Here is a 25,554-nt window from a genome sequence, read left to right on the forward strand (position 1 = left end):
TTCTTTTTTCTTTGTGATTTCTTCTCTTATCCATGGACTATTTAGAAGTGTGTTATTTAATTTCTAAATATATGGGGTTTTCTTAGTTATTTTATTGTTACTTATAATTTAATTCTATTACTGTCAGAGAACATATCCCTTATGATTTCAATTCTTTTCAATTTGTTGGTACTTGTTTTATGGCCCAGCATATGGTCTATTTTGGCAAATGTACTATGTGCATTTGAAAATGTGTATTCTCCAATTAAAGAGTATGGTGTTTTATAAATATAAATTAACCAAAGGTGGTTGATAGCTTCCTCAGATCATCTGTACTGGCTTTTTTGGTAGTTAGTTCCTCAGTTGTTGAAAAAGAGGTGCTAAAATTTCCAGTTATGATTTTTGTATTTTCTATTTCTCCCTTAAATTTTGTCAGTTTTGTTATTTGTTTTTAGACTTACTTGGTTCATCTGCATTTATGATTGTTATATCTTCCTGATGAATTGACTGGCGGAGAATACAAATATATTGTTTTGTAAGAAAAATCACATTTTCCTCTGAGTACAAGCTGAAAGTTGATTCCCCATTCTGTGGCTGCGTGGCACTTTATTTACCACATGTTAAATATTTATCCCTGTTTGCTCAATATCAGCCAGTAACACTTCATGTCCAGTATCATATGGGCTGTACTAGATTAAATGTCTCTGTGCTTTAGAGCTATATTCTCTGTAAAATTATTAAAAGAACATGCTTCTGTTTCTGATAGAATGACTTAAAGTGTGCATTTGAATACATGTCAAAAGTCTCTCCTTTTCACACTGAAATGGAACACAACAGTGTAAAGATAATAGGAAGTATTTTTTCTTAAATTGAAAATCATTAACATTTTCCATTCTCATAGCTTTTATTATTTTTATTTTTTTCCTAGGAAGTAGGGTTGATGACAGCAACCTAGATACTTTTCCAGGAAACATGAGGATGGAGATGTCAGGTAAAGAATTTTTTAAAAATTTAATTTATTTCTTTCTTTCAGCGTAACAGTATTCATTGTTTTTGCACAACACCCAGTGTTCCATGCAATACGTGCCCTCCCTATTACCCACCACCTGTTCCCCCAACCTCCCAGCCCCGACCCTTCAAAACCCTCAGGTTGTTTTTCAGAGTCCATAGTCTCTTATGGTTTGCCTCCCCTTCCAATTTCCCTCAACTCCCTTCTCCTCCATCTCCCCATGTCCTCCATGTTATTTGTTATGCTCCACAAATAAGTGAAACCATATGATACTTTTCTCTCTCTGCTTGACTTATTTCACTCAGTGTCACTACTTTCCCTTTTCATCCCCATCCTATTTTGACTGTGAGTGGGGTGGAAGATGTTGGAACATGAGAGGACAGGACTTAAGTTGACCAATTAAATTTCATCTAGTTTCAGAGACCTCTCCAGGGTTAGGTTTAGGGTAACCCTCTGGGATTGGTCTCTGAACTGCAAGATACCAGGCACATACCCTCTTGCTGGCCCTAACACTAACTGTAACCCTAGATTTTAGAAAGAAAAAAAAGATGTGGCATATATATGAGAAATATTACTCAGCCATAAAAAAGAATGAAATCTTGCCATTTGAAGTGACATGGATGGAGTTAGATTTTGATCCCAAGGGAAATAAGTCAGTCAGAGAAAGACAAATACCACATGATTTCACTCATATGTGGAATTTAAGAAACAGAACAGATGAACAAAGGCCGGGGGGGTGGTGTGGAGAAAGAGAGAGGCAAACCAAGAAACAGATTCTTTTTTTTTTTTTTTAAGATTTTTATTTATTTATTTATTTGACAGACAGAGATCACAAGTAGGCAGAGGCAGGCAGAGAGAGAGAGGAGGAAGCAGGCTCCCCACCAAGCAGAGAGCTTGATGCGGGACTCGATCCCAGGAACCTGGGATCATGACCTAAGCCGAAGGCAGCGGCTTTAACCCACTGAGCCACCCAGGCGCCCCACCAAGAAACAGATTCTTAACTGTAGAGAACAAACTGATGGTCACCAGAGGAGAGGTGGGTAAGGGATGGGTTAAACAGGTGATGGGGATTAGGGATGCACTTGTGATGAGCAGTAGGTGTTACATGGAAATGTTGAACCCCAGTGTATTATACTCCTGAAACTAATATTACACTGTATGTTAGCTACCTGGAATTCAAGTAAAAACTTAAAAAAATAAAGCTTAACCTAGTTTCTTCTGGTTTAAAATAAAAAGTTTCTTTTGGTTGATCCAGTTTAATTTGGTAAATTCTCAATTTTTCAAGACTTTCTCCCTCTTACCCTCTACCCCTCAGAAAAGCAGCCCAATGTCAGGGACAGTTTAGGTGTCCTGCTGGTAGAGGAGGGTGGGCAGACCTTGTTTCCTCTGGGTTCCTTTTTTTTTTTTAAAGATTTTATTTATTTATTTGACAGAGAGAGAGATCACATGTAGGCAGAGAGAGAGGGGAAGCAGGCTCCCCACTGAACAGAGAGCCCAATGTGGGGCTTGATCCCAGGACCCTGAGACCATGATCCAAGCCCAAGGCAGAGGCTTAACCCACTGAGCCACCCAGGTGCCACTCCCTCTGGGTTCTTGATAGCCTCTTTAACAATGTCTCACATGTCATGAGTCCTGAGCACCCTGGTGACTTCTCCTGCTGAAGTTCACTGCTTGAGAAACTTGTGGTCTGGTTTGTTTGTTTTTTTTTGTTGTTGTTATTATTAGTAAAGTCAAGGATCTATGGTCCTTCTTTCACTAATTTGTCTGGTTAAGCCTTAGCCCTCACTGCTGATGAGGTCCTATGAGTCTCAGTCAAGGATTCTGTTGGTCCCCAGACTGTATTGTCTGCTCCATCACCTCTGCTGGGGTTCACCTTTCCCTTTGACTTGGTGTCCCATGGCGGATCCACTGACCTCCATCTCTGAGAAAACCTCCATTTGGCTTACTGGGAGGACATGGGAGTAACTGAATATCTTTCATATATACAAAGCCAGAGGGGGCAACTGGGTAGCCTGTTTCTAGCCCTCTCTCTTGCCTGTAGACACCATACCACAATATCTGTTCTGGTGACAATGTCATGTTGTCTGGACACACTGTGAGGTCGATCTCAGAGTTCCAAATAGGAAGTGTGACAAAAGGTCTCCTTGGTTTTTCTATACCCTCACTCCCATTCCACCAAAATATCTAGAGTTTTTCTGTCTTACCTCTTCTTAGATTTTGACTTGGAAAGGGGAGTAAAGGGTAGATAGAGATGAGGGGCATGTGCAGTAAGCGGCAGGAACACTTAAACCTTCTTGAGAGAAAGAGATCTTTATCTCTATTTCTCCTGCCTTTTCTTAAACGATAAAGTAGACTTTCCCCTTCTCTTCTTACCAAGCAGGATGTGGGAAGGAGGAGGAAAGGAGCTTTCCTATATTATCTATCTATCTATCTATCTATCTATCTATTTGCCTTTCAACCCTTTGGTTTACAATAAAACTAAATATTAGGTCTTCAGATTTGCTTTGTTAAAAAGTGGCTTTTGAAAATTAAAAAAAATTTCCTTCCGAGTTATATAAATTTTATGGCTGGATAGGAAAAGTTTTATGGAAGAAAAGGAATATGAAAAAGAAAAATATGTTAATACCATTTAAAATGTCATACCTGTACAACATATTTCAACATGACAGAATTTCACTAATAATTGCTCCAAGGGGGAAAGATTTTGACCTAACTTCCATATTTTTACAGAGATAGATACTCCTAATGAAGAAGGCAAATCAGAAGAGTGCTTCCTTAGAAACTTAAAACTGTTTATGAATTCCATTTCTCTTTCTCTGTGAGCTGAATTTTGCCTTGTCTTTAGCTAAGGAGAAGGTGTACCATAGTGAAATCTTACATGATTTGAACACTTTCAAAGAGAAGATGGATGATGAATTAACAAACAACTCTCAATTGATCTCTTATCTTATTTCCTAACCATTTGATAAGGAATCCTGCTACTACCCAACACATGGATCCAATATAACTTAAATTACTTTATTTGGCACTTTGTTTTGTTTTTGTTTTTTATATTGATCATATTGATACGAATTTTAACAAATTTTCCAAGAGAAGAAACAGTTTATTATTGCAGGTTAATTGTGAAATGTGGAATAAGAAAGTAATTATTCCGTGATTTTGTTGAGGCAATGAATCTAGTTCCTTAAAAAGGGAAATCAATTGTCTTTTGGTTTTGTTAACTGTTTCCTTTGGAAGGGGAGGCGAACCATAAGAGACTATGGACTCTGAAAAACAACCTGAGGGTTTTGAAGGGGCGGGGGTGGGAGGTTGGGGGAACCAGGTGGTGGGTAATAGGGAGGGCACGTATTGCATGGAGCATTGGGTGTTGTGCAAAAACAATGAATACTGTTACGCTGAAAAAATAAATAAGTAAATAAATAAATAAATGTATCAACCCTCTGCTACATACCTGACAGAGTTCTATACCTTTTCTTAAGTGTTACTTTATCTTCACAGAAGCTCTGAGACAAATAGTCTCATCTTCATTTCATACAACAGAAAACTAGGACTCCAAGAAGTTGTTTACCTAAATTCCAGTAGGAAATAACTAGTAGAGAATAATATTCAAACCCATGTGTTCTTACTTCAGCCATGGCAGTTTTCTCTTTTCACTACAACTGCCTATTCCTACCATAAGAATTATACTCTGGAAAGTAATTCTGTTCCCTTTAGAAATTAATGGTGTGTATGTTTATGTCTCCAAAAAGGTTTAAGGGAAGAGAGCCTTCATTCTAACCATGTATAATCTCCACATACACTGACACATGTTCCACAGGTCTCATATATCCCTGCCAAGAAAAGATCTGTAATGCATAGATAAAATAGACAGAACATTTCAACACTGGTAGGAGTTTTCGTATATATTTTTTCTCTTCCCGAAGGAGAGACGGTAGCTATCAGAGACCTGAATGAGGTACTAAGGAACGTGGGCATTGAACTCACCAAAGAAGAAGATGGAGAGCTAAGAAGAAAACTTCCAGTTGATGGTAACTCATTTTAGATATAAAAAGCCCTTTGGGAAAGCTTGGTCTTGAGGCTTTATATCAGAGTTTTTCTAAAAAAAAAAAAAAAAAAAAAAAGTTTTTCTGAAACCAGAACCAGATTGATTTTGTGATGATAAAAACCATGCAAAATCTCAGAAAAACTCTACTTCTAGAGTAAGAATGAATCCTGTCTTCCATTTTCTGAATCCATATGGAGTGCAAAGCACTTGACTACATTGCTTCTGAGACCATCTTTCACATCTGGGGATGTTCAGAAGGCGCAATTAAAAGATGGAAAAGCTGAAAAAAAAAATAAAAATAAAAATAAAAATATAAAATTAAAAGATGGAAAAGGAAATGAAAGTGTGCTGTATATCCTTCCCACATTTCCCATTCATTTCCATATTCTGACACAGGCCCATAATACTACCGAAACTTCTGAAAGGGCACCAGTAACTTGCCATTTGCCAATTGCATTAGACATTATTCACTTTTTGTTGGTGCTTTCTCCTGTCTTTCATATTGGTGATAATTCTGACCTTCTTGAAATTAGGCTCTTTTGGCATCTGTGTTGTTCCCTCTGACCCAGATCTGTTCATTCTCTAATTTTCATTTTACATACTCTCTCTCGTTAATCTCATCACTCTGTGATCCAACATATCATCTACATGCTTGTGACTATAAATCTGTATTTCTATATAGGCTTCAGACTGGTATCTCCAAATGCCTGCCAGACATTTCCTCTTGGATATGCCAAGGCTTCTTTTTCTCAACATATTTAAAGTTGAACTCACTGTCTTCCCACCTAATCTTCTTGTCCTAAATTCTCAATCTCATTCGTGTTGTCACTGTCCATCTAGTTACCTAAACTAGATATATGGGATTCATTTTTGATCCCCTCATTTCCTATCATCCACTATCTGGATTATCACCTAATTTTGTAAGTTTTACCTTTATATAAACCTAATTCAAAAAATTATCACACACAGATGAGTAGATGGATGGATATGTGACACACCAAGTATAGTAAAATGTTTAATAGTAGGATCTAGGAGGTGGACATATGGGTGTTTATTGCACAATTCTCTCAACTTTGCTACATGTTTACAAATTTTCATAATAAAACATTGAAAAAAATCCCATGTATAAATCCACCAATGTCTCTCTGTCCCTGCTACCATTGCCATATTTTAGGTCAATCTCAGACAACTAAGAATTATGCAATTAAAGTGAGCCAAATGATGATATGGAATAAAGGAATTTAGCTTGTTTCTAGTTTATTGTTTTATAATTTTTAAATGAATCTTCTTTGTATGTCAATTATGCCTTATTTTATAGCTAAAGGGGAGACTGATCTGAAAACACTGGTGGATACAGTACAAGATATTAGAGGTCAGTGAGACGTTACTGTAAATTTGAGTTCCCAATTCTTTACACTAAACTCTCTTTTTTCTCTGATAAATATTTTACTGAAGTATGAAATACATTATTACTCTATCATATAATCATGTGTCCAGCTTAAGAATTATTGCAAAGTGAACATATCTATTTAAACTATCACCTGTTAGGAAATAAACATTATCCATAATCTAGAAGATCCCCTATACCACGTCACAGTCACTTCCTCCATACTCTCTGGAGGTAACTACATCCTATATTCTAGGACCATAGATTAGCTTTGCCTGTTTTTGAAATTTATCTAAATGGAACCATATAATTTATGTTCCATGCTATCTGATTTCCTTCCCTTAACATTATAGTACATGCTATTCTCTGAGATTCATCCATATTGCCTCATGTAGCAGCAGTTTGTCCATTTTTCATTGCTGCATTATAAAATCTACTAAATTATAGTCAAGGAGATCTTTAGAGAACCTGCTGTAGTGGCCGGAATGATTTCTAACTAACTCATTGTACCTGAATACATTGCTGTGCAATATTCCATTGTATAATTATACCACAATATACCTCTCCACTCTACCATCACAGGACATTTCCAGTTTGGAGTAGTTATTAAGAACATACTGCTATGAATATTCTGTATATGCCTTTTGGTGAACATATGTGCACAATTCCAGGCCATATACCTAGAAATGAAATTGCTTTGTTATAGGATAAGATTGTTCATACTTTACTAGCTATTATCTTTTTTAAATTTAATTTTATCTTTTCAGCGTTCCAAGATTGTTTATGCACCACACTGAGTGCTCCATGTAATACGTGCCTCCTTAATACCCACCACCAGACTCACCTAACCCTCTCCCTCCTTCCCTCCAAAACTCTCAGTTTGTTTCTGAGTCCACAGTTTCTCATGGTTCCTCTCCCCCTCTGATTTCCCCCAATTCCACTTATCCTTTCCTTCTCCTAATCTCCATGTTATTCCTTATGCTCCACAAGTAAGCTATTGTCAGTCCATTTTCTAAAGTAATCGTACCACTTTACACATCAACCAACCAACCAATATGTCAGAGTTTCAGTTGTTTTACAGCCTTATTAATACTCGATATCTATCTCTTTTCTCCATTTTAGCCATTCTGGTGGACATGCAGTAGGATCCCACTGTTATAGTTTGCATATCCCTATTCATTAATGATGTTGAGCACCTTTTTCATGTTCATTGGTTACTTGGATACCTCTTTTGCAAGGTTCCTTTCATGTCTGTTGCCTGTTTTTCTGCTTGGATGTCTGTGTTTTATATAATGAATTTTAAAAATATTTATTTTTAAAATTCAAGTATAATTAGCATAAGGTGTTTTATTAGTTTCAAGTATACATTATAGTGATTCAACAACTCTATGCTTTACTCACTGCTCATCATGCTTAAGTGTACGCTTTAATCCCCATCACCTATTTCACCCATCCCACCACCTACCTCCACTCTGGTAACCATCAGTTTGTTCTCTGTAGTCAAGAGTCTGTTTCTTGGTTTACCTCTCTTTTTTTTTCTCTTTGTTCATTTGTTTTGTTTCTTAAATTCTACATATGAGTGAAATCATATGATATTAGTCTTTCTCTGACTTATTTCACTTGGGATTATAATTTCAAACTCCATCCATGTTGTTGCAAATGGCAAGATTTCATTCTTTTTATGGCTGAATAATATTCCCTTGAGTGTGTATCTATCTATCTATCTATCTATCTATCTATCTATCATCTATAGATATCTTCTTTATCCATTCATCAGTTGATGGATACATGGGCTATTTCCATCATTTAGTTATTGTAAATAAAGATGCAGTAAACATAGGGGTGCATATATCCTTTTGAATTAGTACTTTTGTAATCTTTTGGTAAATACCCAGTAGTGTATTACTGGATCATAGGGTAGTTCTATTTTTAATTTTTTGAGGAACCTCCATAATCTATTCCACGGTGGCTACACCATTTTGCATTACCACCAACAGTACATGAGGGTTCCTTTTTCTCCACATCCTCGCTGACAACTGTTTCTTGTGTTTTTGGTTTTAGCCACTCTGACGGGTGTGAGGTGAGATTTCATTGTAGTTTTGATTTGCATTTCCCTGTTGAAGAGTGTTATTGAGTATCTTTTCATGTATTGGCCATCTGTATTTTTTCTTTGAAGAATTGTCTGTTCACGTCTTCTGCCCATTCTTTAATTGGTTTATTTGGGGTTTTTTTTATTGGTCAATTGTATAAGTTCTTTATATATTTTGGATAGAAACCCTTTATTTGATATGACTTTTGCAAATATCTTCTCCCAATCTGTAGGTTGCCATCTTCAATCTTTTTGAATTTGCTGAGACTTGTTTTGTGGCCTAATGTGATCTATTCTGGAGAGTGTTCCATATGCACTTGAAAGTGATGTGTGTTCCACTGTTTTCAGATGAAATGTTCTAAATATATCTTTCAGATCCATCTGGTCTAATGTGTCATTCAAAGGCACCACTTCCTTGTTGATTCTGTCTGGATATTCTATCCATTGATGAAAATGGGGTGTTAAAGTCCTCTACTGTTACTGTATTACTATTCATTTCTTCATTCATATGTATTAATTGTTGCTTTATGTATTTGGGTGCTCCCATGTTAGGTGCCTAAATATTTACAATTGTTTTATCTTCCTGTTGGACTGTTCCCTTTATCATTATGTAATGTCCTCATTGCCTCTTGTTACAGTTGTTTTAAAGTCTGTTTTGTCTGATATAAGTATTTCTACCCCAGCTTTTTTTTTTCCTTTTTTTTCATTTTATTTATTTTTTTCAGTGTAACAGTATTCATTCTTTTTGCACAACACCCAGTGCTCCATGCAAAACGTGCCCTCCCCATTACCCACCACCTGTTCCCCCAACCTCCCACCACTGACCCTTCAAAACCCTCAGGTTGCCCCAACCTCCCACCCCTGACCCTTCAAAACCCTCAGGTTGTTTTTCAGAGTCCATAGTCTCTTATGGTTCGCCTCCCCTCCCCAATGTCCATAGCCCGCTCCCCCTCTCCCAATCCCACCTCCCCCCAGCAACCCCCAGTTTGTTTTGTGAGATTAAGAGTCATTTATGGTTTGTCTCCCTCCCAATCCCATCTTGTTTCATTTACTCTTCTCCTATCCCCCTACCCCCCCATGTTGCTTCTCCATGTCCTCATATCAGGGAGATCATATGATAGTTGTCTTTCTCCGATTGACTTATTTCACTAAGCATGATACACTCTAGTTCCATCCACATCGTCGCAAATGGCATGATTTCATTTCTTTTGATGGCTGCATAGTATTCCATTGTGTATATATACCACATCTTCTTTATCCATTCATCTGTTGATGGACATCTAGGTTCTTTCCATAGTCTGGCTATTGTAGACATTGCTGCTATAAACATTCGGGTACACGTGCCCCTTCGGATCACTATGTTTGTATCTTTAGGGTAAATACCCAGTAGTGCAATTGCTGGGTCATAGGGTAGTTCTATTTTCAACATTTTGAGGAACCTCCATGCTGTTTTCCAGAGTGGTTGCACCAGCTTGCATTCCCACCAACAGTGGAGGAGGGTTCCCCTTTCTCCACATCTTCGCCAGCATCTGTCATTTCCTGACTTGTTAATTTTAGCCATTCTGACTGGTGTGAGGTGATATCTCATTGTGGTTTTGTGTATTTCCCTGATGCCGAGTGACGTGGAGCACTTTTTCATGTGTCTGTTGGCCATCTGGATGTCTTCTTTGCAGAAATGTCTGTTCATGTCCTCTGCCCATTTCTTGATTGGATTGTTTGTTCTTTGGGTGTTGAGTTTGCTAAGTTCCTTATAGATTTTGGATACTAGCCCTTTATCTGATATGTCGTTTGCAAATATCTTCTCCCATTCTGTCAGTTGTCTTTTGGTTTTGTTAACTGTTTCCTTTGCTGTGCAAAAGCTTTTGATCTTGATGAAATCCCAATAGTTCATTTTTGCCCTTGCTTCCCTTGCCTTTGCCGTTGTTCCTAGGAAGATGTTGCTACGGCTGAGGTCGAAGAGGTTGCTGCCTGCATTCTCCTCAAGGATTTTGATGGATTCCTTTCTCACATTGAGGTCCTTCATCCATTTGGAGTCTATTTTCGTGTGTTGTGTAAGGAAGTGGTCCAATTTCATTTTTCTGCATGTGGCTGTCCAATTTTCCCAGCACCATTTATTGAAGAGGCTGTCTTTTTTCCACTGGACATTCTTTCCTGCTTTGTCGAAGATTAGTTGACCATAGAGTTGAGGGTCGATTTCTGGGCTCTCTATTCTGTTCCACTGATCTATGTGTCTGTTTTTGTGCCAGTACCATGCTGTCTTGATGATGACAGCTTTGTAATAGAGCTTGAAGTCCGGAATTGTGATGCCACCAACTTTGGCTTTGTTCTTCAATATTCCTTTGGCTATTCGAGGTCTTTTCTGGTTCCATATAAATTTTAGGATTATTTGTTCCATTTCTTTGAAAAAAATGGATGGTATTTTGATAGGGATTGCATTAAATGTGTAGATTGCTTTAGGTAGCATAGACATTTTCACAATATTTATTCTTCCAATCCAGGAGCATGGAACATTTTTCCATTTTTTTGTGTCTTCCTCAATTTCTTTCATGAGTACTTTATAATTTTCTGTGTATAGATTCTTAGTCTCTTTGGTTAGGTTTATTCCTAGGTATCTTATAGTTTTGGGTACAATTGTAAATGGGATTGACTCCTTAATTTCTCTTTCTTCAGTCTTGTTGTTGGTGTACAGAAATGCAACTGATTTCTGTGCATTGATTTTATATCCTGACACTTTACTGAATTCCTGAACAAGTTCTAGCAGTTTTGGAGTGGAGTCTTTTGGGTTTTCCACATATAGTATCATATCATCTGCGAAGAGTGATAGTTTGACTTCTTCTTTACCAATTTGGATGCCTTTAATTTCTTTTTGTTGTCTGATTGCTGAGGCTAGGACTTCTAGTACTATGTTGAATAGCAGTGGTGATAATGGACATCCCTGCCGTGTTCCTGACCTTAACGGAAAAGCTTTCAGTTTTTCTCCATTGAGAATGATATTTGCGGTGGGTTTTTCATAGATGGCTTTTATAATATTGAGGTATGTGCCCTCTATCCCCACACTTTGAAGAGTTTTGATCAGGAAGGGACGCTGTACTTTGTCAAATGCTTTTTCAGCATCTATTGAGAGTATCATATGGTTCTTGTTCTTTCTTTTATTAATGTGTTCTATCACATTGATTGATTTGCGGATGTTGAACCAACCCTGCAGCCCTGGAATAAATCCCACTTGATCGTGGTGAATAATCCTTTTAATGTACTGTTGAATCCTATTGGCTAGTATTTTGGCGAGAATTTTTGCGTCTGTGTTCATCAAGGATATTGGTCTGTAGTTCTCTTTTTTGGTGGGATCCTTGTCTGGTTTTGGGATCAAGGTGATGCTGGCCTCATAAAATGAGTTTGGAAGTTTTCCTTCCGTTTCTATTTTTTGGAACAGTTTCAAGAGAATAGGAATTAGTTCTTCTTTAAATGTTTGGTAGAATTCCCCTGGGAAGCCGTCTGGCCCTAGGCTTTTGTTTGTTTGGAGATTTTTGATGACTGTTTCAATCTCCTTACTGGTTATGGGCCTGTTCAGGTTTTCTATTTCTTCCTGGTTCAGTTGTGGTAGTTTATATGTCTCTAGGAATGCATCCATTTCTTCCAGATTGTCCAATTTGTTGGCGTAGAGTTGCTCATAGTATGTTCTTATAATTGTCTGTATTTCTTTGGTGTTAGTTGTGATCTCTCCTCTTTCATTCATGATTTTATTGATTTGGGTCCTTTCTCTTTTCTTTTGGATGAGTCTGGCCAGGGGTTTATCAATCTTATTGATTCTTTCAAAGAACCAGCTCCTAGTTTCATTGATTTTTTCTATTGTTTTTTTGGTTTCTATTTCATTGATTTCTGCTCTGATCTTTATGATTTCTCTTCTCCTGCTGGGTTTAGGGTTTCTTTCTTGTTCTTTCTCCAGCTCCTTTACGTGTAGGGTTAGGTTGTGTACTTGAGACCTTTCTTGTTTCTTGAGAAAGGCTTGTACCGCTATATATTTTCCTCTCAGGACTGCCTTTGCTGTGTCCCACAGATTTTGAACTGTTGTGTTTTCATTATCATTTGTTTCCATGAATTTTTTCAATTCTTCTTTAATTTCCTGGTTAACCCATTCATTCTTTAGAAGGATGCTGTTTAGTCTCCATGTATTTGGGTTCTTTCCAGCTTTCCTCTTGTGATTGAGTTCTAGCTTCAGAGCATTGTGGTCTGAAAATATGCAGGGAATAATCCTAATCTTTTGATACCGGTTGAGACCTGATTTGTGACCCAGGATGTGATCTATTCTGGAGAAGGTTCCATGTGCACTAGAGAAGAATGTGTATTCTGTTGCTTTGGGATGAAATGTTCTGAATATATCTGTGATGTCCATCTGGTCCAGTGTGTCATTTAAGGCCTTTATTTCCTTGTTGATTTTTTGCTTGGATGATCTGTCCATTTCAGTGAGGGGAGTGTTAAAGTCCCCTACTATTATTGTATTATTATTGATGTGTTTCTTTGATTTTGTTATTAATTGGTTGATATAGTTGGCTGCTCCCACATTAGGGGCATAGATATTTAAAATTGTTAGATCTTCTTGTTGGACAGACCCTTTGAGTAGGATATAGTGTCCTTCCTCATCTCTTTTTATAGTCTTTGGCTTAAAATCTAATTGATCTGATATAAGGATTGCCACCCCAGCTTTCTTCTGATGCCCATTAGCATGGTAAATTGTTTTCCACCCCCTCACTTTAAATCTGGAGGTGTCTTCGCGTCTAAAATGAGTTTCTTGTAGGCAACATACTGATGGGTTTTGTTTTTTTATCCATTCTGATACCCTGTGTCTTTTGATTGGGGCATTTAGCCCATTAACATTCAGGGTAACTATTGAGAGATATGAATTTAGTGCCATTATTAGCCTGTAAGGTGACTGTTACTGTATATTGTCTCTGTACCTTTCTGATCTACTACTTTTAGGCTCTCTGCTTAGAGGACTCCTTTCAATATTTCCTGTAGAGCTGGTTTGGTGTTTGCAAATTCTTTCAGTTTTTGTTTGTCCTGGAAGCTTTTGATCTCTCCTTCTATTTTCAATGATAGCCTAGCTGGATAGAGTATTCTTGGCTGCATGTTTTTCTCGTTGAGTGCTCTGAATATATCATGCCAGCTCTTTCTGGCCTGCCAGGTCTCTGTGGATAAGTCTGCCGCCAATCTAATATTTTTACCATTGTATGTTACAGACTTCTTTTCTCGGGCTGCTTTCAGGATTTTCTCTTTGTCACTAAGACTTGTCAATTTTACTATTAGGTGACGGGGTGTGGACCTATTCTTGTTGACTTTGAGGGGGGTTCTCTGCATCTCCTGGATTTTGATGCTTGTTCCCTTTGCCATATTAGGGAAATTCTCTCCAATGATTCTCTCCAATAGACCTTCTGCTCCCTCTCTGTTTCTTCTTCTTCTGGAATCCCAATTATTCTAATGTTGTTTCGTCTTATGGTGTCACTTATCTCTCGAATTCTCCCCTCATGGTCCAGTAGCTGTTTGTCCCTCTTTTGCTCGGCTTCCTTATTCTCTGTCATTTGGTCTTCTATATCACTAATTCTTTCTTCTGCCTCATTGATCCTAGCAGTGAGAGCCTCCATTTTTGATTGCACCTCATTAATAGCTTTTTTGATTTCAACTTGGTTAGATTTTAGTTCTTTAATTTCTCCAGAAAGGGCTTTAATATCTCCAGAGAGGGTTTCTCTAATATCTTCCATGCCTTTTTCAAGCCCGGCTAGAATGTTCAGAATCGTCATTCTGAACTCTTGATCTGACATATTACCCATGTCTGTGTTGATTAGGTCCCTAGCCTTCGGTACTGTCTCTTGTTCTTTTGTTTGTGGTGATTTTTTCCGCCTTGTCATTTTGTCCAGATAAGAGGATATGAAGGAGCAAATAAACTACTAAAAGGGTGGCAAAGACCCCGGAAAAATGCGCTGTAACCAAATCAGAAGAGACCCCAAATTGTGGGGGGGAGAAAGGGGATAAAAACAGCTTCTGAAAAAAAAAAAGAAAAAAAAAAAAAAGAAAAAAAATTTAAAAAATAAAACAAATAAAAAATATAAAAAAGAAAGAAAAATATATATATTTAGATGAACTAGTCAAAAAATGTTAAAAAAGAAAAGGGTAAAAGTTTAAAAAAAAATTTAGCAGAAGAAGAAAAAAGAAAAAAGAAAAAAAAATTGAAAAAAGAAAAAAAAATTGAAGTAGCCACAAGACTAAAGAATCATGGGGAGAAAGCCATGAGTTCCGTGCTTTGCTTTCTCCTCCTCTGGAATTGCTCTGCTGTCTTAGGAATTGAATCTGCTTACTCCTTGATAGATGAACTTCGTCCTGGCTGGATATTTTGTTGATCTTCTGGGGGAGGGGCCTGTTGTAGTGACTCTCAAGTGTCTTTGCCCGAGGCGGGATTGCACCGCCCTTACCGGCGGCCGGACTAAGTAATCGGCTCGGGTTCGCTTTTGGGAGCTTCTGTTCCCTGAACGCTTTCCGTAGAGTTCCGGAGGACGGGAATGAAAATGGCGGCCTCCCAGTCTCCAGCCCGGAGGAGCCGAGAGCCTGGGGCCCCACTCCTCAGTGCGCCCCCAGAGGACAGCACCCAATCACTCCTGTATCCCCAGCCTCTAGCCGCGCTCCGAGCTCACCCAGCCCGCGACCAGTTCAAGGTAACCCCGAGCTGAGAGTTTAGTCCTCGGCTCTGTCTCTCCAGCCGGCTTCTCCGTTCTAATACCTGCGAGCTCTCCGACACTCCGACACCCCCGATCCTTCTGTGACCCTGCGGGGCCTGGGGCCACGCTGGCCCCGCGTGGGCTTCACCCCGGTTTAGCCCCTGGAGCAATGTCCCTCAGTGGAACAGACTTTTAAAAGTCCTGATTTTGTGCTCCGTTCCTCCGCCGCTTGCCGGGAGCCGGCCCCTCCCCCCGCGGTCTATCTTCCCGTCGTTTTAGATTCACTTCTCCGCCAGTCCTACCTTTCAGAAAGTGGTTGATTTTCTGTTTCTAGAGTTGCTGTTCTTCTTCTCTTCGCTCTCCCATTGGATTTGTAGGTGTTTGCAATGTTTAGATAAGCTATCGAGCTGATCTCCTGCTACCTGATGTAGTCTCAGGCTGCTACTTCTCCGCCATCTTGACTCCTCCCTCTCTACCCCAGCTTTTTTTCACATCCATTTGGATGATTAATGTTTTTCCATCCCTTCACTTTCAATTTGCATGTGTCTTTAGGTCTGAAATGAGTCTCTTGTATGCAGCGTATGGATAGATCTTGCTTTTTTATGCATTTCATCACCCCATGTCTTTTGATTGAAGTGTTTAGTCCATTTACATTCAAAGTAATTATTGATAAGTATGCACTTATGGCCATTTTGTTACATGTTTTATGTTGATTTTGTGGTTCTTATTTGTTGCTTTCTTCTCTTGCTCTCTTCCTTTGTGGTTTGATGGCCTTCTTCAGGTATTTGATTTATGGTTATGATTAGGTCTATATATAATACCTTATGTATAAGATATGTATAGAAATCTATACTAGGTTGCTGGTTACTTAAGTTTGAAACATTCTAAAAGCACTAAGTTTCTACCCAGCCCCATGTTTTACATGTATGATATCATACTTTACCTCCTTTTATTTTGTGAATCCCTTGACTGATTTTTATAGCTATAGTTGATTATACTGCTTTTGTGATAACCTCCATAATAGTTTTATAAGTGATTAATCTACTCCTTTTGTTATGTTTGTATGTATTTGTGAAATATTTTCCTTTCCTAATATTCTTACTCTTGATTATGGCCTTTCCTTTCCAAAGAATTCCTTTTAACATTTCTTGTAAGGCTGGTTTACTAGTGAGGAACTCCTTTAACTTTTGTTTGTCTGGGAAACTCTATCCTTCTATCCTGGATGATAGCCTTGCTGCATAGAGGTGTTTTTTTTTTTTTTTAAAGATTTTTTTTATGTATTTGTCAGAGAGAGAGGAGAAGCATAGAGACCTGCAGGCAGAACAGGCAGAGGGAGAAACAGGCTCCCTGCTGAGCAAGGAGCCCTATGTGGGACTCAATCCCAATACTCTGGGATTATGACCTGAGCTGAAGGCAGACCCTTAACCAACTGAGCCCCACCCCAGCCTCCAGAGGATAGAGTACTCTTGGTTGCAGGCTTCCCCCCCCCCGCCCCTTTCAGCACTTTTAATCACTCCCTTCTGGCCTGCAAAGTTTCTGCTAAAAAAATCAGCTGATAGCTTTATGGAGTTTCCCTAGTATATAACAGTTTTCTCTTGCTGTTTTTAAAGTTCTCTCTTTACCACTATTTTTTGCCATTTTTATTATTATATATCTTGGTGTGGACTTCCTATGTTGATTTTGTTGGGGGCTCTCTGTGTCTTCTGAATCTGGATTGTTTCCTTCCCCAGATAAGAGAATTTTTCAACTATTATCTTCTAATAAATTTTCTGTGCTCTTTTCTTTCTTCTTCTTCTGGGATCTCTATAATGCTAATGATGTTATACTTGATGGTGTCACTGAATTTCCTTAATCTATTCTCATTTTTTTATTATTCTTTTTTCTTTCTCCTGTCCAGCTTAGCTGCTTTCCATTACTGTCTTTCAGCTTGCTGATCTGTTCTTCTGCTTCCTCTAGTCTATTTATTCACTGTCGTGTGTTTTTAATTTCAGTGAATGAGTTCTTCATCTCTGGTTCTTCTTTACATTTTCTCTTTCCTGAAGTTCTCACTGCAATCCACTGATTGTAAAAATGTCAAAGTTAAGCCCCTCTAGTTTTTAAAGCCAAATGTTATGGGGATTCATCTTCACAGTGCCAGTCCCTGGGATGCCTGGTCTGAGGTCTGTTCTTCTCCCTTGTCCATGCTCCCATTTGTGATTAGTCTTCCTAGGAGTTTTGGTTCCAAACACGTCTCTATCTTTTTTTTTTTTTTTTTCCAGTGTAACCTCTTCCCTTCAATTAACTGTGGAGGGTCTGTGCTACCAGTCTTCAGGTCATTTTCTGAGTTAGTTAACACTGATGTGTGGATGTATATAGGTTTATCTATGGGACAAGGTGAGCTTATGATCACCAATTCACCATCTTCCCTGGAAGTCCATGCTGAATATTTTATTTCTTATCTTTTATCTATAGTTTTTTATATATTCTGGACACAAGTCTGTTGCAGTTTTATAAATTGTAAATATCTCACTGTATATTTTGCCTTTTCACTTTATTTTATTCACTTTCATTTTATTGTCTTTTTTTTTGACGGGGAAAAGTGTTTAAATTATATACTCAAGTGTTCGCTTTGACAGCACATATACTAAATTATATACTCAGTCCATTTGGTGTATTTCAAAAGGTGCGGTACTTTTCTTCATTTATCAATAAAAGAAATTACAAATTAACTTCAAAAAATATCAGCAATTGTACTACCAGGTATTTACCCCAAAGATGCAGAGGTGGTGAAAAGAAGGGCCTCATACACCTCAGTGTTCATAGCAGCAATGTCCACAATAGCCAAACTGTGGAAGGAGCCGAGATGCCCTTCAATACATGAATGGATAAAGAAGATGTGGTCCGTACATACAATGGAATATTACTTATCCACCAGAAAGGATGAATACCCACCATTTGCATAGATATGGATGGAACTGGAGGAGTTTATGCTAAGTGAAATAAGTCAAGCAGAGAAAGACAATCATCATATGGTTTCACTTATATGTGGAACAGCATGGAGGGCATTAAGAGAAGGAAGAGAAAATGAAGGGAGGGAAATCAGAGGGGGAGATTAACCATGAAAGATTATGGACTACGGGAAACAAACTGAGGGTTTCAGAGGGGAGAGGATGGGGTGAATGGGTTAGCCCAGTGATGGGTATTAAGGAGGGCATATATTAACAGGGAGCACTGGGTGTTATACACAGACAGTAAACACTACATCAAAAACTAAAGATGTGGGGTGCCTGGGTGGCTCAGTGGTTTAAGCCTCTGCCTTCGGCTCAGGTCATGATCTCAGGGTCCTGGGATTGAGCCCTGCATCGGGCTCTCTGCTCGGTGGGGAGCCTGTTTCTCCCTCTCTCTCTGCCTGCCTCTCTGCCTACTTGTGACCTCTCTCTCTGTCAAATAAATAAAATATTTAAAAAAAAAAAACTAAAGATGTACTATATGGTGACTAACATAACATAATAAAATTTTAAAAATAAAATATCAGCAAATGGCAAACAAATTTCCTTGCAAGTCCCAGTCCCATATATAGTGCATCCTAGAAAAGAGGAGGAACAGAACAGGTTCCACCTAGTTTCGTGAGTTTCATCAAGTACTTGACCTACTCAAAGGTGGAGAGAAAGCAACTTTCAAAGTATGTCATTGAGGCTTTTTACTATACTCCTTCCTAAGAGCACCGGGTGGGGAACAAGTGTTGTAAACTAGATGTGGTGGAATGTGGAACCAATCCATCCTCCTCCCCTTAAGGGCTGTCCAGTGGTTAATGAATTTTAAAAACATGACTAAATTATAATACCCCCCCCATGTACACTCTCCCTCCTACAAAAAAAAAAAAAAAAAAAAAAGGAAACAAACAAACAAAAACCCAACAACCTAGATGTTCCAGGTTATTCTCCAGTGTGGATGGAGCCTGGGAGCAGCTTCAACAACCCAAATCAGTCTGTTGCAGAGTTACCACAAGCATGCCTTGCTTTTAAACAAAAACATATTTTTGAAATGACAAAAACTAGTACTAGTAATTTTTCTGACAATACACAATTACTCAGATTAACTAGTATCGAGGGGGAGGGGGACCATGCCTATGGACCTTGACTCACTGGAGTGCAGGTGGGTAGGTGAAGGGCATTGGTCATTGTTGCAAAATTTTTTTTTTCACTTTTTATCTTTAGTTTGATTTAACATTGCTTTTAGTACAAGGCAGACACCAGCTGTGCAGAAGGACTCTGTAGACATGTTCACAGCAGTGTACACTTGGGGCTTTTGATTCTGGAGGCTCCAGGTAGCCAATATCACCTGGTCAAATACATTCTTTAAGCCTTTTTATGCTAGTGCAGGACACTCTACATATCTGACCACCTTCAGGTCATGGGCCAACTTTTCAGCAGTCTCTGAAGTGATAGGGCTTCTGTTTGTTCTTGGCAAGTTTCTCAATCATAGAGGAGTCATCTCTGAGATCATTTTGGGTCCCATCCAGCAAGAAAGGAGTCTTTGGACAGTGGTGAGTTATCTCAGGTGCCCTCTTTTCCTTCACATTTTCAGATGAGGATGGAGCGACCACTCAGTAACAGACTAGAAATACATCTGTTGGTGAATAACTCCGTGGTTGTATGCTGTAGTAATCCTCTTGCCCTGCAGTATCAGAAAGCCCAAGAGTGTATGGCTCTCCACCAACCATAACTGTGATTGCCCAGTTGTCAGAAACAGGTGGCACAGAGGCACCTGGGTGGCTGTGAGTTAAGCCTCTGCCTTCGGCTCAGGTCATGATTTTGGGGTCCTGGGATTGAACCTCATGTTGGGCTCCCTGCTCAGCTGGGAGTCTGCTTCTCCCTCTGCCTCTTCTGCTCCCCCCATGCTCATGCACGTATGCTCGTGCTCTCTCTCTCTCTCCCTCCCTCTCTCTCCCAGATACATAAATAAAATCTTCAAAAACCAACAAAAAAACAAAAACCAGTCAGTACATACTCAGATGAAAATTTGTTTGTTGTGTATCAGTTTGTGTATCAGAAGGCACATTTTACCAACAGCACCATCACCCACAACAATGCACTTTGGTTATCTGTATTGCTAAAAGAATTTTGTCTCCTCTCTAAATATTTCAGGGTTGGTGGTGACCTCAGCTTCTCTGCCAGGGTGTTGGCAGCACTGCAAAGGGTCTCCTGTTGTATTTTATCTTCCTATGAACAAAAGTTTCTCTTTTTCACATATAGTTGAATTAGTCCATCTTTTCTTTTTATAGAGTGTTTGGGGGCTTGTTTAAGAAATCCTTACATACACTAGGGTCATGAAAACTTTTCCTAGTTTTATCTTCTGGGAGTTTTGTTATTTTTCTTCCACATTTAGATCAGTAATCCACTCAGAATTGATTTTTCTATATGATATGGGATAAGGGACACTATTTTTTTTTCTATTCAGTTAGCAAACAAAGTACATCATTATTTTTTGATGTGGTGTTCAACTATTCATTAATTGTAACACTCAGTGCTCATCACAGCATGTGCCCTCTTTAATACCCATCACCCAGCTACCACATCCCGGCATCCCTCTCCCTTCTGTAACCCTCAGTTTGCTTCTAAATGGATATTTAGCACGATTTACTGAAAAGATGATCCTTTCCCTACTTTAATGTAAGGCTAACGTTTTCATAAATCAAAGACCATAAATATGTGTGGGGGGGGTACACACACACACACACACACACACACACGTATTATATATCTGGACTTCTTATTCTTTGTGTTCTTTGTCTTTGGTCTATTTGTTGGTCATTGCACCAGTACACTACTGTCTTAACATAGCTTGATATGTCCTGGTATCTGAAGCGTAAATCTTTTAAATTTGTTTTACTTCCTTAGGTTTGTCTTTGCTATTCTTGGCGATGTGGTTTTTAGCCTTAGAAATACCTGTTATTTGTGCTTTCTCTCTTTTTATCCTTTGTCAGTCTTAGTGCAGGCATTTAGCACTTCAGTTAGTCTTCCCAAAACCCACTGGCTGTATTCATTTTATTTAAAGTTTGTTTTTTATTTCAGTAATTTGTGCTTTTGTCTTTATTGTTTTTCTTCTCCTTTTGGGGGGTTTAATTTGCTGTTCTTTTCTAACTTCTTGAGATAGAACCTTGGGTTATTGATCTTTTCATCTTTTTACTGTAGGTGTTTAAGGTTGTAAATTTCCCTCTGAGCACACCTTTGCAAGTTTTAATATGTAATATTATTATTGTTACTCAATTCAAAATATATTCTAACTTCCAGTGTGGGGTTTTTTTTCTTGGTTTATTTTTTTGACACACGATTTATTTAGACAGGGATTCTTTAATTTCCAAACTTACAGGATTTTACTAGGATCTCTTGTTATTGATTTCTATCTTAATTTCATACCCTATATTAAACAGTTGTTTGTATACATCATCTTTGTTATTTGTGATAATAAATAATAAAACTTTATAAATTATTATTCTAATAATTTTTAAATTATACGAACTTTATTTGATTGATTGTGAAATATTACTTTATAACCATCATTATGGGAACATCTCTTTTACCAGTGTTAAAGAAATACTGTTCATTCTCTGTGTCTGCATTGACTGCTTGTTGTTTAGCAGGTAACATTATGCCTATTTCTCTTTAATAATTTGAAATTATGATATTTTAAAAATGGTATCTTTTTCTACTTCTTTTGTTTTGAAGGTGAAGCTGACCTCAGTGAGCTGGATAATGTCCTGCGAAAAATGGGTATAAAGCCCTCACCTAAAGGACACTTGCAGCCAGAGAAGTCACTTCCAGTTAATGGTGGGCATTTCATTTGTTTTTCTTTTTTTAAAATTTAATTTAATTTTTTTTTAGTGTTCCAAAATTCATTATTTATACAGCACACCCAGTGCTCCATGCAATACGTGCCCTCCTTAATACCCACCGCCAGGCTCACCCAACGCCCCACTGCCCTCCCCTCCAAAAACCCTCCCCTCCAAAACCCTCAGTTTGTTTCTCCAAGTCCACAGTCTCTCATGGTTTGTCTCCCCCTCTGATTTCCCCCAACTTACTTCTCCTTTCCTTCTCCCAATGCCCTCTGTGTTATTCCTTAAGCTCCACAAGTAAGTGAAACCATATGATAATTGACTCTCTCTGCTTGACTTTTCTCGCTCAGCATAATCTCTTCCTGTCCAATCCATGTTGATACAAAAGTTGGGTATTCATCCTTTCTGATGGAGGCATAATATTCCATTGTATATATCCATTGTATATATGGACCGTATCTTCTTTATTCATTCATCTGTTGAAGAGCATGTTGGTTCTTTCCACAGTTTGGAGACTGTGGCCATTGCTGCTATGAACATGGGGTACAGATGGCCCTTCTTTTCACTACATCTGTATCTTTGGGGTAAATACCTAGTAGTGCAATTGCAGGGTCATAGGGTAGCTCTATTTTTAAGTTTTTGAGGAATCACCACACTGTTTTCCAAAGTGGCTACACCAACTTGTATTAATGGTGGGCATTTCAAATATCAGGCAGTTCAAATATCAGAATAGTCTTCAAAGAGTTCATATTGCCTTCAAGAGATCATCAAGGCAGTTTTTCAGCATTGCAAATATCAGGTAGAATCTTTAGGGAATTAGGATTATATCCTTAAATTTTTAAATTATTTAGTACTCTGTTTATTTTAGATTATTTATAAATCAGCATTTAAAAATATCCATAATTTTAAAGATGATTATTTTTAATATATAGGAATTATAAATTGCCATTTAAAACATGTAAATCATATAATGTATCCCCAGGGGTATATGTTTATTAAAAAAAAAAATTTGGAAGGGGAGGCAAACCATAAGAGACTATGGACTCTGAAAAACAACCTGAGGGTTTTGAAGGGTCAGGGGTGGGAGGTTGGGGGAACAGGTGGTGGGTAATGGGGAGGGCACGTTTTGCATGGAGCACTGGGTGTTGTGCAAAAACAATGAATACTGTTACGCTGAAAAAATAAATAAAATGGAAAAAAAACATGTAAATCAACAGTCTCATGAATCATAATTCTTGCCATTTAGAAAAAGGAATATTAATAGTGATTTTTCATTTCATTGAGAGGTCTTTGGTTAAGATCTCTAGGAAACAAACAGGAGGAGAGATGTAGAGCTATACTACTAGAGGGAAAAAAAGGTGGAGTCAGAAAAAATACAAAATATGGAAGTGTTTTGCTTTGGCATGGTAGGTATTAATAATTGTCTCAGGTGCTAAAGAATTGATAGATTTACTATACACATTAAGAATTTTGTTTTCATTTTTTTGTTTTATTATTTCTAGAAGATATTAGTTAAATTTTAGGAGCAAATTATTTTGTGATCTCTATTTCTGAACCTAGATATTTGGTATTGTTTTATCATGTCTAGGTATTTTCTCTATGACCTAAATTATGTGTTTCTCCCATCTACAGCTAGTAGAAATATGTATAAGAATAAGTTGCTGACTTGTCCAGAAGATATAAAAGGTGAGTGAGATGCATATTGAGAAGTCAGATTGAGACTCTCATGTTTTGCTTTTTTTCTTATTAAATATTGCCTCCTCCCATTCTCATATATATTTTATAATAGTTTTAATATATATGTTCTTATTGATGAAATAATTTTCTGTTTTATATTTAAAAGATGTTCTAAGTATTTAGGTTTACCGCAATTTTGGATGTGGAAATAATAAAATTTAGGCCTAGCTATAAAAATTTAAGATTGTATATCTTGAAATACGGTGACAAAAATGAACTTGATTGGTATAGATCTTTGTATTAAAAACTGTTAGATTTGCTGTTTTGCTGCCAAAATTAACCTGAGTGATTTCTCAGCCCTATTTCAATGTAGTTATGCAAGCTTATCTTCAATATTGGATGTATTGGTTATAAGTGAGTAGATTAATTTTAGTCCATTAATGACTCTTTAAACACTTAAATGTCCTTAACCTCTTTTTTATGATGAAATGAATAACCACTATACATAGGAATTAATATTTTAACTTTTATTTTAATTTCCTCATGTCTTTCTTTTTTATAGGATTGCAGGTTGATGACCATGACCTTGACTCTATTCTTGAAAACATGGCAGTCAGACTTCCAGCTGAGGAGCTTAGTGATGTTGCTCTAACTCCACCAGTTGATGGTGAGTGATTTAGGTGTCTTTGTACCTTTGTGAAAAGTGGGTTTTGAGGCTGATATTTTTTTATAGGACTTATGTAGCTGAAATAAGGATGATTTTTTCTCCTAATATATCGATCTAAAGTTGGTACTTTTTCACGTTTATTTATTCGGCAAATATTTACTGAGCACTATAAACAGGTGCTATGCTAAGTGCTAGAGATACAATTGATTGATTGATTGATTAATAAGACTGTTGAATAAAAATAAACATACTCATTGACCAAAGGAGCTTACTGTCAAATATATCATAATTCTTAGTATTCTAGTTGAAGCTGAGAATGTTGCTTTCACAGGAACAAGGCTACAGGGTTTCAGCCAATATATATGACATTTTTCCTAGTTATATATAGGCATGGATCAACATATCTTTGGACCAGATTTCATGATTCAAGGCCAGAATTATAGGTATTAAAGTAAATATTAATTAGGATTGAAGTATGAGGAATCACAGAGTAATCCCCACTTTAAATAAACTTTAAAACAGAATATGTTTAGCTGGGCACAATCCAATGAGATCAAGAAATATCACCCAGAAACATTTTGCTGAATACTGCCTCTTAGATGTAAATATGTTTTTCTCATGTGATTCAGGTACCATGGGTTTCATACCCTTCTAATAGGGTGAGGTTTGTTTTTTTTTTTCCAAAAGATATTTTTTATTAAATCATTCCTTAATTTTCCAGGACCAATGTACCAGTGTATCAATGAAAAGCATGTAGTTAGTTTTTTACTTATTTTCTTTATGCTTTTAAGTTTTACTGGGATATCAGGAAAAGATGATTAGGTGGAGCTATCAATAATTGTCAGGTAAGGTAATTTTTAGCTTTTCAGCTAGTTTGGTTAGTTTGGAAACTCACCTGGGGATGTCAGATAAAAGACAGAGTCAGAGCCACCAAAAACTCTCTCCTCCATAACAGCAATGAGAAAGCTGGCAAAAACTATCAAAATTAATATTTTCAGGACTGGACATTAACCAAAGGTTTGCTGCAATCTGAGGAGCATTTTTTAAGAAATAAAAGACTGAATCTCCTTAAGAATAGTGAGCTTTGTGATGTTTTAACTTGCCCTATTCCCATCCTCTGTCTTATAGCTCCATAATAATATTGAAAAATAACATTCAGTATTTGCAGTGAAAACTAGTAGGC

The 25,554-nt window shown here is 37.6% G+C and overlaps 2 protein-coding genes and 1 pseudogene across 2 annotated transcripts in view; 1 reads left to right on the plus strand and 2 right to left on the minus strand.

Annotated features, from left to right (window-relative positions):
• Positions 1 to 25,554, minus strand: part of LOC123929308 (40S ribosomal protein S24-like) — a 576,828-nt gene that overhangs the window by 46,227 nt on the left and 505,047 nt on the right. The gene's annotated exons all lie outside the window — the stretch shown is intronic.
• The window catches only part of LOC123930068, a 199,650-nt gene that overhangs the window by 30,469 nt on the left and 143,627 nt on the right, over positions 1 to 25,554 (plus strand). Inside the window, exons 12-17 of the mRNA XM_045986277.1 lie at positions 908 to 970; positions 4,912 to 5,016; positions 6,352 to 6,405; positions 21,921 to 22,022; positions 23,660 to 23,713; positions 24,267 to 24,371. Of these exons, the coding sequence (XP_045842233.1) occupies positions 908 to 970; positions 4,912 to 5,016; positions 6,352 to 6,405; positions 21,921 to 22,022; positions 23,660 to 23,713; positions 24,267 to 24,371 (483 nt within the window). The remainder of the gene's footprint in view (positions 1 to 907; positions 971 to 4,911; positions 5,017 to 6,351; positions 6,406 to 21,920; positions 22,023 to 23,659; positions 23,714 to 24,266; positions 24,372 to 25,554) is intronic.
• LOC123929304 lies at positions 19,406 to 21,842 on the minus strand (annotated as a pseudogene).

Source organism: Meles meles, chromosome 18 (genome assembly GCF_922984935.1).
Source record: "Meles meles chromosome 18, mMelMel3.1 paternal haplotype, whole genome shotgun sequence".
NCBI lineage: Eukaryota > Metazoa > Chordata > Mammalia > Carnivora > Mustelidae > Meles > Meles meles.